This window comes from Suricata suricatta, chromosome 6 (genome assembly GCF_006229205.1).
Source record: "Suricata suricatta isolate VVHF042 chromosome 6, meerkat_22Aug2017_6uvM2_HiC, whole genome shotgun sequence".
Taxonomy (NCBI): domain Eukaryota; kingdom Metazoa; phylum Chordata; class Mammalia; order Carnivora; family Herpestidae; genus Suricata; species Suricata suricatta.
Window position 1 is genome coordinate 37,395,280 of NC_043705.1, and position 12,903 is coordinate 37,408,182.

Sequence of the window (12,903 nt, forward strand, 5' to 3'; positions counted from 1 at the left end):
TGGGGGAGGGGGAGGCGGTGAGAGGAAATCCTTCTAATCGCACCCAGTTAACCTCATGCTCCTGCCAAATTCAACAGCTTGCTATTCCCAAAGCACTTTCCCACCTGCCTGCATTTGTGCACGAGACTTCCTTCACCAGGAGGACACTTTTGGCCTCTCTCTCCAATCTCCGCACCTCTAAATCCAACGCTCTTCTCCATGATTCCTTACCCATCCCTCACAGTTGTTGTATGATTCCTTCCTCTTCCAGAACCCCATAGTGTTTTAGTGATTCCCAGGTTTTTGCATTTAGCATTTTCTACCTTGTAGTTTAGGTATTGATATTTTTATCTTATGTCCCTCATTAAACTTTAAAACAAGGTTCTCTGTCTGATTTACCTTAGTACCCATTCCAGCTCCACAGAATGTTGCTACAGCTTCTTTCTCATCCTAGGAAGTCAGTAAATATCTCACAAATAACTGAATAAATGAATAAACCTATGGATGGATGCATGAAATCCTATCAGAGAAGCCCAGCAAGCCTGGAAAAAGCTGTACAACACCCACTAGTGTTTCAAGTGCTCCTGCTTCAGGCCTGGCCCTGCCCCCTCACCTCCGCAGGGAATAGAGGCGATGAGGGGAAGATATGTCATCATCTCAAATCCCTGCCTCTACTCCTTGAGCCTCTGAAACACTACAGCCCCGTGGCCCTCTCGGCACACACCCAACCCCATGCCTCACAGTCACTTCGAACATGAAAGCCCAGATTCCCCTAGTTGAGGAAGCTGAGTATGGATGACAACTGTTCCAATTATTCCCTGGAGCCCTGTGCTTCTGAGAAGGAAACTGGGATGGCAGGCCTTGGAACGCTCCCCCCTCCAACACACACACACACACACACACACACACACACACACACACTTGACAGAGACGTTCAAATGCAAAGCACTGAAAGTACTGTCTTCCTCAAAACAAACACCAGGTGTCTCCATCACCCCAAGACATCCACTACTACCACTGCCTCAGAATCTCTGTCAACGTGCTGTCACTCAGCTATAATTATCTGTAGAATCCAGTCACTTCGCAGGAAACTCCCCTAAATGCCAGTCTCCTGGCCAGTTTCCCCAAAAAGGCAGAAAGTCAGGCTATCACCGCCCTCCAGTCACCTGCTCAGCCAGTCCCCTCCAGTGGTTCCTACCTGTCCCCTGGATCGCAGAGTCCCCTCCACACTTTCTCAGAGATTCCCTCACTTTTCCCAGGACAAAGTCATCAAGAAAATGTAGACTAGTGTATATTTGTCCAAAACTGTGTTCTGCAAGTTAATTTTGCAAGGCATTCGCTTAGCCTCTGAGGCAGTGCAAGTCCTTCAAGTGTGACTATCCTCCTACCTAAGAGACAGAAACTGGGGCTGTCTAGTAAGATAAATGCATTGTGGTGGGGGCAATCTACAGGGACAGGGAGAGTCAGGGCTGGAATCCAGACTCTCTGCTGCCCGCCCCCATAAACACAGCTAACTTGGGTTGACCAGCTCCCTCATTTTAGGGAGATAGTTTCAGACATCACTTTTGTACAGACAAGCACTCTTGCACACATCACCTTTGCAAAGACTTCACTGTCACGTATCCATCACCCATGCCCGCTCCTCTCTGGCACAGACACTTATGCAGAGACGCCGCTGTTGCACAGTGGATAAGAGAGTGGGCTCTAGAGTCTGCTCGGACCACGCATTCCAGGTGCACAGTTAACTAGCTGTCAAGTTCCTTCACCTTATTAGCGAATAATAATAATAAGTTATTAGGGAATAATCAGATTCCCCATGTGTAAAGTGGATAGTTGAGAAAATTACAAGAGATGATCACAGTGGCATATATAGTAGCTATTATTAAAGAAGATAAGTTCTTTTCCTGCAGCTCAGCCGTATGATAACTGCTGTTCCATCTTACTCTTAAAAAATAGTGCCGCTCTAGAGGTGCGCCTACTTAACGTCTTAGCAAAACTGCCTCACTCATTATTTTCTCAGGTTACCTCAAATTGTTCATTTTAATTGGAGACATCTTAATCAAGCCCTTGCGTTCCTACCTGGTCAGCTTTCTGCACACATATACATATATATTCATCCAATCCACACCTCCCCTCTACACCTCACCTGACATCCCACTGCCCAGGGCACCCTGAGACACCCCCCCCCCACATCCCTTTCCAGGTGTCAGGAAGAAGAGAAAGAGGTCTCATCTTCCACTTACCCTCACATACCTCTTGAGAGGTCATTAAATCTAATTTAACAAAGCAGCTTGGTAGACCAAAAAAACAAAAAACAAAAAAAAAAACAAAAAAACACATGACCCATATTGCTTGGTGCCCACAGGAGCTCCCCCAATAATTAGCTCTATTCTCCCACAACGTAAGATGTGGTGTGCAGCCTCTGAAAACCACTGACTCTACTGGGATGGGATGTGTCGAACTCACAAAGCTGGGGAGCTCCGACTCCCTGCCCAGAAGCTGTGCTTTCAAGTGGTTCAGTATACAACCACAAATCTGCATCTAGGCTTCTCTCTATGAATGCTGTAAAAAGTAAGCAAAAAATATATACATTCCTTCAGACTCACCCAGACCCCCCCCAAAAAAATTGGCTATCTCACAGACCATCAATAAAATAACTCAAAAAAGCCCAAGCTGGGGCAACAAACTGGCTGGCTCAGTCTGTAGAGCATAAGATTCTTGATCTCAGGGTCAGGGGTTTAAATCCCATGTTGGGTGTGGAGCCTACTTAGTTAAAAAAAAAAAAGGCCAAATAAAAACAAAATAAGTATTCAAAATATACTGAAATGAAGTTTATTTTTTTTTTACATTATAACTCATTGTAGTTAGCCAAATCCTTTTGCAGTGTTCATATGTGATAGTTGGTAAATGGGCCAAGTTCAAGGATACCTCTCCCTATGAATGGTAAGAATATACTACAAGATCACTCTTCTGCCAAAGGTACAATTCAGACATACAGACAGCAAAGGAAAGCCAACAAGGACTATTTTTAAATGTCCAAAAGTATGGAGAATAATATATGAATCCATCACATATGAATATATCAACCATCTAGCCCCCTCCACCAGTTAATTACCAAATTTTGCCCTTTCAAGAATTTTTGAGAACTGTATCTATTTGTCTTATACCATTATCTAAAGTATATGTTTTAACAACAACAAAATAGCACTTGGTTGTTGTGAGGCAGAGGAAAGATGCATTTGTTCTCAGAAGAATGAGAAGCACTATCTGTTTTGGCCACAGGTATAGTGCAGAAGTGTGTGGCCTTGAGCTCAAGTCCCTAGTCTCCAGGTACTGAGAGAAGCTGAGGAGAAGGGATTCCAATGGCTTAACCCCCTGGGTGCCTGGGTGGCTCAGTTGGTTAAGCATCTGACTCTTGATTTCTGCTCAGGTCATGATCTCACTCTGTGAGTTCAAGCCCCACATCCGTCTCTGCGCTGACAGTGTGGAGGCTGCTTGGGATTCTCTCTTCCCCCCCTCTCTCTCTGCTGGTCCCCTGCTTGCTCTGTCTCTTTCAAAATAAATAAACTTTAAAAAAGTTTTAGTAAATAAAAGTTTAACCTCCGACAGTCCCGGAGAAACGAGCCTTGGGCAGCTCCAGCCCATCCTGGCTGTGACTCACTCTGAGTGGATCTTTTCTCTTCCATCTCCACTCACTCCCCCACCCCCAGGCCTAACGTAGAGGAAATCCGCTATCCCACCAGGGCTGCATCTGGCAAAGACTGTGATCTGGAGGGGATTCTAGGTAGGTACAGGAGATGCGCTAACATTTGCTGAGTGCCTGCTGTGTGGGGGGTAACGCATGACATCAGTGCTTCTCTGTCCTTACTGGTGTTTTATAATCACCTGGGAGACTTGGGGGGAAATGCCTGGGATCACCCCAGCCTAAGTATTTCATAGTCAGAACCATTCCTGTACAGCAGTCCTTTCAACAACCCCGTAAGCCATGCACCACTGTGCTCAGATACGATGTGGATGTTAATCCTGCAGGCACAGGATTTAGAGGCAGGCCCAGCTCGGTCCAAAGCCACTGCTCTTCCCACTGCCTACAGCACCAGAGGCTAGTGTCTGCAGCCTCTATTTAGGCCATTAAATTTCAGGCATTACCTCCCAGATCTATCCCATAGTGGGTACCCTGTAAGTATCTTAAGTTGAATGAATGAGGGAAAGAATATATCATGTTGTAGAAATTGAATGGAAGAGGTTAACGTGTCCAAGTAGCCCAGATTAGTGAAATAAAGAATCAGACTGCAAACGCAATCTCAGTCTAACAAGGAAAAGTACAAAGTCTTCCATTCTTCCAGTAGAGATAAAAGGCTCACTCTATGATCTCTTCAAATATCTCTTCTGCCACCTTGTCCATCTTTTCTTATTGGAATTCCAATTACATGATTGTTAGTTCGGTGTTGTCCCACAACTCTTGGATGAACAGCTCTGGGTTTCTTTCCTTATTTCTTCTTTCTTTTCTTTCTTCCTCCTTCCCTTCCTTCCTTCCTTCTTTGTGCTTCCTTTTGGACAATTTCAACTGACCTATCTTTAAGTTCCTTATTTAGTAAAGTCTCCTAATGAGTCATCCAAGTTTTTAGTCTTTCAACATGATTTTCATCTCTAGTATTTTTGTTTGATCCTTTCTTGTACTTTCTCTCCCTCTGCTGATATCCTTCATATGGTCATGCCTGTCATCCACCTTTTCCACTGAAGACTTTAACATAGTCATCATAATTTTGAAGTTCTCTCTCTGAGGGTTCTAAGATTTGAGGCATATATGAGTTCAAGTCTACTAATTGTTTTGTCTCTTGACCATGTGGTGTTTTTCTTTGCTTCTTTGTGAATGTCATAATTTTCAAGACAGTAAATAATTGCATGTCTGGATATGTGGATAACTCTTCCTTTTCCAGGCGTCTACTGTGAGAAAATGAGTCAATCTAGTCAGGATTTAACCTGGGTTTTTATTGATTGTTGCTAGTATTTCTCAGGCTTTAAATTCCTCTGATACTACCTTGTGTTTATGGCTGGGGTTGGGTTACCAGAGTGTGTTTCTCAATGTTCTGCTCCACTTCAGCCTTAGCCTGAACCTCAGTGAGATTCCCTGTTCTTACTTTTGTCTTCTCCCCCAACCCCCACCCCCAGCAGTAGACTGCTGTTTTTTACTCAGTTCTTCATGTCTCGGGGATAGGAGGTAGGCAGACACTTTCTCATGTCCATATTCAGTCCCCATCTTAGACAAGCATTATATACGTTGGTCTCAGGTGTGGGACTCTTTCATGACCTGTCCCCCCCCAGCCCTCCCACCCCCGCCCCCCAGTAGTGGCAGAAGACTTTTTCTTGTCTCTTCCCAAGAAATAGAGTGTTGTTTTTTCTCTCTTCCCTTCTCAGGGCTACAATGTGTCACTGATGCCCCGAGGGTATTTGCTGCCCTTTCCTCAGCAGTTCAGGGTGTTTGTTCTGTGAAGAAAATAGTGAAGAGTCCTACCAAAGCTTTATTCAGCCCCCCACCACCACCGCCCTGTATTGGTGGCTGCTCTGCTCCTGGCATCAAAGAGTGACTCTCCTCACTTTCCTGCCTTAACCTCTTAGATCTCTCATGGGGAGGTCCATGGAGAAACCCTGCTAGCTAGTGTAAACTCTCCTTGTGTCTATAGTTCCAAGGGGCTCTATATTTGCTTGCTGACACATAGCCCTGAAGCAACTCATTTAAAATTTGCCTGAATTAGGGGTACCTAGATGGCTCAGTCAGTTAAGCGACTGACTGACTCAGGTCATGATCTCACAGTTTGTGGGTTCAAGCCCCGTTTCAGGCTCTGTGCTGACAGCTCGAAGCCTGGAGCCTACTTTCGATTGTGTCTCCCTCTCTCTCTGCTCCTCCTCAACTTGCACACACTCTCTCTCTGTCAAAAATAAATTAACATTAAAAATTTTTTTTAATTTGCCAGAATTCTTCTGATCACCTTCTATGATGTCCAGCACCTCTTTCTGTCCTGCTTTGCTCCAGGTAAGCAAGCCCCAGCTCTGCCTAGCAGGATCTATCCACCCTTAGATCTCAGTCTTCTTGGTTGATCTGCAGTTTCTGTTGAAAGTAACTTAAAAAATCTGGAAGCTGATAATGCACAACATTGTGAATATAATTAATGCCACTGAACTGTGCTCTTCAAATGGTTAAAAATGCAAGTTTTGTGCTATATATATTTTATCACAAATTTAAAAATTCATAGTTACATATCAAAAACCATTGAATGAACATTTTTTATTGACATACTGTTGGTATACAATGTTATATTAGTTTCAGGTGTGCAACATGATGGTCTGACCAGCCTACACATTAAGCTTGTTCACCAGGTAAGTGTAGTTACCATCTGTCATCATACAATGTTATTATAATACTACTGACTGTATTCTCCATGCTGTAATTTTCATCCCCTTGACTTATGTATTTCATACCTGGAAGTTTGTACTTCTTAATCCCCTTCACCTATTTCACCCATCTTCTCAATTCCTTCCTTCTTGCAACCATTGGTTTGTTCTCCATATTTATGATTCTTTTTCTGGTTTTTGTTTGTTTGGGACAAAGAAGATATCTTCATATATCTTTATATATATATTATACATATAGTGGAATATTACTCAGCCATAAAAAATATTATTCAACCATAAAAAATAAGATCTTGGGGCGCCTGGGTGGCTCAGTCGGTTAAGCCTCCGACTTCGGCTCAGGTCAGATCTCACGTTCATGGGTTTGAGCCCCGCGTCAGGCTCTGTGCTGACAGTTCAGAGCCTGGAGTCTGCTTCTGGTTCTGTGTCTCCTCTCTGCCCATCCCCTTCTCATGCTCTGTCTCTCTCTGTATCAAAAATAAATAAAACATTTAAAAAAAAAAAGATCTTGCCATTTGTGACAACATGAATTGTATACTTTAAGTGGGTGAATTGCATGGTATCTAAATTAGATACCTCAGTAAAGGGGTTTTTAAAAAGAAATAAATGAATGAGGGGGATGGTCCCAGTGGTAGCAGTAGATACAACGGCAGTAAGGTGGTTACTTATCTAGCAGGGTCACAGGCGATGCAGATCCGTGGGCTGGGAAAGGGGGGAAGGAGGATTGTCTGGTAGCTTCATTGTCTAGAAAGCCCATGATAGAGAAGCCTCTAGCCCTAGATCACACCTGATGGAATTAACAGCCAGAAAGTTGCAGAGGGTATCTCCTAAAAGTCTCCTCTCATGACAAAGTTCAGAAATCAAAGAAGTTACAATTATTCCTCTCCCACCTGCCCGACTTTGGGGAAATCCTGTTCCCACACATCTTTCTTCGGTGGCAGGCAGGGGGTGGGGGTGCCCAAATTCCACAGCACAGGGCAGCAGAAAAGTAGTCATCCGCTGCATTATTGCTCTCCAGCCCAGCCTGTCTGCCCTGGTCCTTTGTGGAAAACTCATTACCACTAACTAAACTAATTTTTTTTAAGTTTTTTAAGAGACAGAGAGACTACAAACTGGGGAGGGGCAGAGAGAGAGGGAAACAGAATCCCAAGTAGGCTCCACACTGTCAACACAGAGCTCGATACAAGGCTCAATCGCACAACTGTCAGCTCACAACCTGAGCAGAAATCAAGAGCCGATGCTTAATTGACTGAACTACCCAGGTGTCCCTTATCACTAAATAAACTAATTTTAATCCCCTTTATCTGTCCCTTCCATTCCATCCCCACAGCGTCCATTAATCCTGACCTGGACAATAATTTCCTAACTAGTCTCCCAATCTGTTGACTCCCTCCCTCCTCTATCACTGGAAGCAGTCAGCCTCACGCCCCAAACATGAGCTTGTGCCAATTTTCTCCCACTAAGCAACCCCCCTTAGTAAGTATTCATTCTAGGTAAAAATTGGGTCTTGCTAGGCAAACAGCACTCCAAAACAATTTCCAAATTCCCACCTTCCAACAAATTGCTGTTTATTAATCCACTTATATACAAACATTCTGGAACTGTCACTGCCCACAGTGGGGCCAGAGTGGCCTCACTTTAATGAGGACAGAGTCCTGAGCCTCTCCTGATGAAAATCCTTCACTGACTTTCCATTGTCACTGGCCTAGTCCACATACTTATTTTTCATGGTCTAAGCTTTCTCCACAAAGTTCCCAAGTCACTATATTCATCTTCTACCACTTCCCACACTCAGGTTCCTGAAACACTGAGCTACTTTTAGTTGCCTGAGAAATCAAGGTCATGAGGGCCAGCATTTATCCCACAACTAGCAGAGTGTTCAGCATTTAGGAAACAAATATATATCAAATTTGTATATTAAAATCATATTCTATATAAGTTCCATGTGTCAGGAAAATTAGCCTACATCAGCATCAAATACCCAGGAAGCACCATATTTATCCTACCATGCTAACTAAGGCAACATCCACTTTGCATACCTACTCCAGTTCCTGGAATACATTAGCCCCTCATTAAATAGCAGATGGATGGCTGGATGAATGGATGGGTGAATGGACGGTTAAATGGTTGGGTGCATGGAAGGAACTGAAGGTCTATGAGAGAAGGTATGTGGCATGAGGAGAGGTCCCCATTTGAATAGCTAGGTTGTTAAGGGCAGAGAACATGTCGTCATTCATCTTTGCATTTTTGGAGCTCAGAACACAGTCTAACAAAGTTTTCAACAGATACATGAGGGAGTAATGAATGTGCACTCACATGAATTATATTAATAGTATTTTCATTGTACACCTTGTCTTAACATTTAGATATACCATTGAGGTAAATATGTGAAAACCCAATACTATTTTGTGACAGTCCCATTTACAAAGCCACCCCCCTCCCCGGGACTACTCACAGCTCTCTTGGCCAGAGCTCCCAGGGAAGAGAGACTATGTGCTACCACTTTCTTAGAGCTCATAATGTTTGAGAAGGGGGTGGGGGGGGTGTGGAGAGAGAAGAGGAGTGTTGCTAAGTCCAAGGGTGCAGAGCTGGGCAGAAAACATCTTGGCAACAAGAACAACTGATTGCTCAGTCTTCCAAGAGCTGTAAGAATTACTGCTTCAAAGAATACCTTGTCAGAGAAAGGAGGAGAATTCATCCACTAGATTCCATCTCCTACTATTCACTATGTTTCCCACAAAGGCTTGAACTCCCCATATTTCTGCATCATGCTGCATCCTAGTTTCAGCACTAGAGGTGGAGCCCAGGCATGAGAAAAGCTGTGTCACACAGGCATGAGGCAAGGTGCTGCCAGGTGGTCCCCAGTGAAGACAGTCCCAGACCACACAGAATGGGTCTTCACAGAGTAGCTGAAGAACAAGCAACCAACATCCACAAAGTGACACAAGGCAAGAGGGTATGTGGTGACACCACAGAGTTGTTTGATAAAGCAGCATTTTGTGATCACTTCGCCTGTTATTTAATAGTTGCATAGAATGGTTGTATGGATGAATTATAACTTACAAACAATGGCTTGCGGGACAGTGATCCCCACCCACATCCCAATCCCTGGAGCCTGTGAACATGTATACAACACAAAGGGGAATTGAGGTTGCAGATGGAATTAAGATTGCTAATCAACCCAACCTTAAAATAGGGAGACGATGTAATCATCAGGTGGGCCCCATGTAATCACAGGTGTCTTTAAAAGTGGAATCAACTGGCAGAAAAGTTCATGTCAGCACTGTGAGAAAGACTCCACCATTGCTGGCTTTAAAGCTGGAAGGGGGCAGAAGCCAAGGTGCGCAGGTGACCTCTAGAAGCAAGAAATGGCAAGAAAATGGGTGCTTTTCTAGAGCTTCTGGAAAGAAACGCAACCTTGCTGCACCTTGATTTTAGCCCAGTGAGACCCACATCAGACTTGTGACCTACACAACTGTAAAATAATACACTTGTGTTGTTTTTAGCCCCTAGGTTTGTGGTAATTTGTTACAGTAGCAATGAGGAATGAATAGACTTACTCATATCCTTGTTTGGGGGCATTTAGATTACTTTCAACTTTTTCTCATCGCAGAATGACAAGGCAATGGAACTCCTTATGACTAAATTTTTATGCACCTCCACATTTTTTTAATCCATAGAAATGATCTGTTGAGTCAAAGATCATGGATAATTTAATAACCCTTACATGTATTGCCTTCCAGAAAGATAGTAACAGTTTGAAATAATTTTAACACATCAGAATTTCCAACAGAGATCACTTTGTTTTTTAATTTTTAGCAGTTTGACAGGCAAAAATAGTACCTAAATGTTTTAAAATGCATTTTTATTATTGATACCCTGTGCTGTGTGCCTATGCATTCCTCTGTAGAGTAGAAATATAACAGCCATTTGTACATCTTCTTTAGAAATTACTTGTTCAAATTCTCTGATCGTGTTTCTTTTCAGGTGTTCATCTTTTCTTATCACTCTGTAACAATATCCATCTATGTTGCATCTATTGAAAATGTTTCCAGTCTGACTTTATGTTTTGTTTTAATTTTTTATGATTAAGTCTATCAATTGTTTCTGATTTCTGAATTCCTTTTGGTCATATTTCAAAGTCTCTCATTTCTACACATGTATGAATATTCACCTGCATCTTCATTTAGTGCTTTTATAGTTGAACGATGTGAGTTAAGACGATAGCTTCAGTTTTTCCTTGATGATTGCCCAGCAGCCTCAACAATGAATGCATCCAATATCTACCCTTAGGTTTAAAGATGATATTTCAAAACGACTTCTGAAATAGACTTGAATTCTCAGCTTTCTAAAATAAACTCATATTTGAAAGTGAAAGAAGTGGTCCAAAGAAGAGCAATTTTCTATCACATGCTCTTCATTTATCAGTCTCCACGGCTTCACATTTACCTTTTAAGGCAGAAGAGGGCTAAACCCAAAGGAAATAACCTTCTCTGTGAGACAAGTAAGTAACCACACCATCGCTAAAATAAGGTTATGTTTCCAAGTAATATAACACCAAAATCTTTAGCAGCATAGTAGAGAAAGAAAAAAACAAAAAAGAAAAAAACCCACATCTTTGTCTTTCATTATGTATTGCTAATGTCCATACCTGAAACTAAGTAGTCTCCATGTGTGGGTAGCAGAAGCCACGGATATTTCTTTCCTTTCCCTTTCCCTATCTCCATGTGTCTCCTCATTCTTGGAAGTAAGATGTATTTTCACATTCTTTTTAGTTTTACTCATGAGAAAATAGAATTCTATATTGTTTTATGTTTAACTTGTGTAAAAGGAAAAAAGAAGTCATAACTTAATTTCTAGTAGTTTTTAATGTTACCAGTTGTCTTTGCTAGCTAAAAGGCATATTGACTCTTTAAGATGAAAATGTACCCTTTGTGTCTAAAGTAAAATAGGTAAGCATTGACTGTATCTGGTGACAATCCTGAACTCGGGCCAGATCTATAGAGCAAACTCTTTTAAGCTAATGATCAACAAAGCCACTAAGTTGGGGATGTGTAGTTGACTCATTCAGGCGTACAAATATACTGATTAGTCATAGTTCTCAGATAGACAGATCTTAAAACTTTTGACTTCAGATTGGGTTCGTAAGTCTCTGTTTCTAGTGGTGGAGGTGGTGAAGAAAGCAATAATATCATTGTAAAATAATCTAATCCAAATATACATATATTTCCTAAATATTTAATAAAACTTACAATTAAGCATGGCAGCATTCCAAGTGATTTACATATATTAACATTTAATTTTTTAAGTTTATTTATTTATTTTGAGAAAGCACATGCACACAAGTAGAGGAGGGGCAGAGAGAGAGAGAGAGAGAGACAGAACCTCAAGCAGGCTCCATGCCATCAGCACAGAGCTCAGTCCCACGAATCATGAGATCATGACCTGAGCCGAAATCAAGAGTGGGATGTTTAGGCACTCAGGCACCCCAAGTTTTAATTTTTTTAAGTATCATTGTTATCAGCTCCATTTTTAAATATGAGAACACTAAGGCACAGAGAGGTTAATTAAATTTGCTGAACTCATCTACTGCTAGGGCCGGGACCTGAACCCAGATTTAATGTTCTTAACCACACACTATGATATTTTACAGTTCAATAGTATCTTCAGAGCTGGGATTCATAATGTGGGATCCACGAGCTCCTTCAAGGCCATGGATAGACATCAGAAAGTCTGTGAATATCCCCCAAACCGTATGTAAGTATTTGTGTACATACGTGTGTCTAGACTTCATCAGGTTCTCAAATGGCTATGTATTTCACAAATAAAAAATAAAAATGGTAAAGAGTCACTACTTTAGGAAAACAGTGATTCCAATGAAAAGATTATGGTTTTTACATGATGTAGAATTGGGTTAGAATACTGCACTGCCAGGGCATCTGGGTGGCTCAGTGGGTTGAGCGTCTGTCTGACTCTTGATTTCAGTTCACATCGTGATCTCAAAGTTCTTGGGATTGAGCCCTGTGCTGGACTCAACAGTGAAGATTGGAACCTGCTTAGGATTCTTTCCTTCTCTCTCTGCCCCTCTCCCAACTCTCTCTCTCCTAAAATAATAAACATTTTTAAAAAAGATTCCCTGTCTCCCTCTGCCTCTACCCCCCACTTGCACGTACTCTCTCTAAAATGTAAATAAATAAATAAATAATAGAACACTGCATTACTATTTATTAGTTCTATGAACTTGGGCACATTAATTGCCCTATCTAAACTTCGTGTTCCTTATCGCTACACAGGGAATCATAACACCCACCTTGCATTACAGTTAATTAATATCAGAACCAATGTCTGGAACTAACCAGTGCCTAGAAAATCATAGATAAGTTTTTAATTAGTAGTAGTATAATTGTTGATCTGTTTTCTTTACTATAACTTATCAACTCTCAGTCCAAATTATAATCTTGCAAGGGAATGTTGCGAGATTTTTAACATTAATACTTACGCAGTGTCCCGCCTGAG

General features: G+C 41.9%; 1 protein-coding gene across 1 annotated transcript in view; it reads left to right on the forward strand.

Moving 5' to 3' along the window:
- The window catches only part of MARCOL (MARCO like), a 35,299-nt gene extending 29,735 nt beyond the window's left edge, over positions 1 to 5,564 (forward strand). Inside the window, exons 5-6 of the mRNA XM_029941206.1 lie at positions 3,690 to 3,763; positions 5,395 to 5,564. Of these exons, the coding sequence (XP_029797066.1) occupies positions 3,690 to 3,763; positions 5,395 to 5,564 (244 nt within the window). The remainder of the gene's footprint in view (positions 1 to 3,689; positions 3,764 to 5,394) is intronic.
- Positions 5,565 to 12,903: the final 7,339 nt, after the last annotated feature.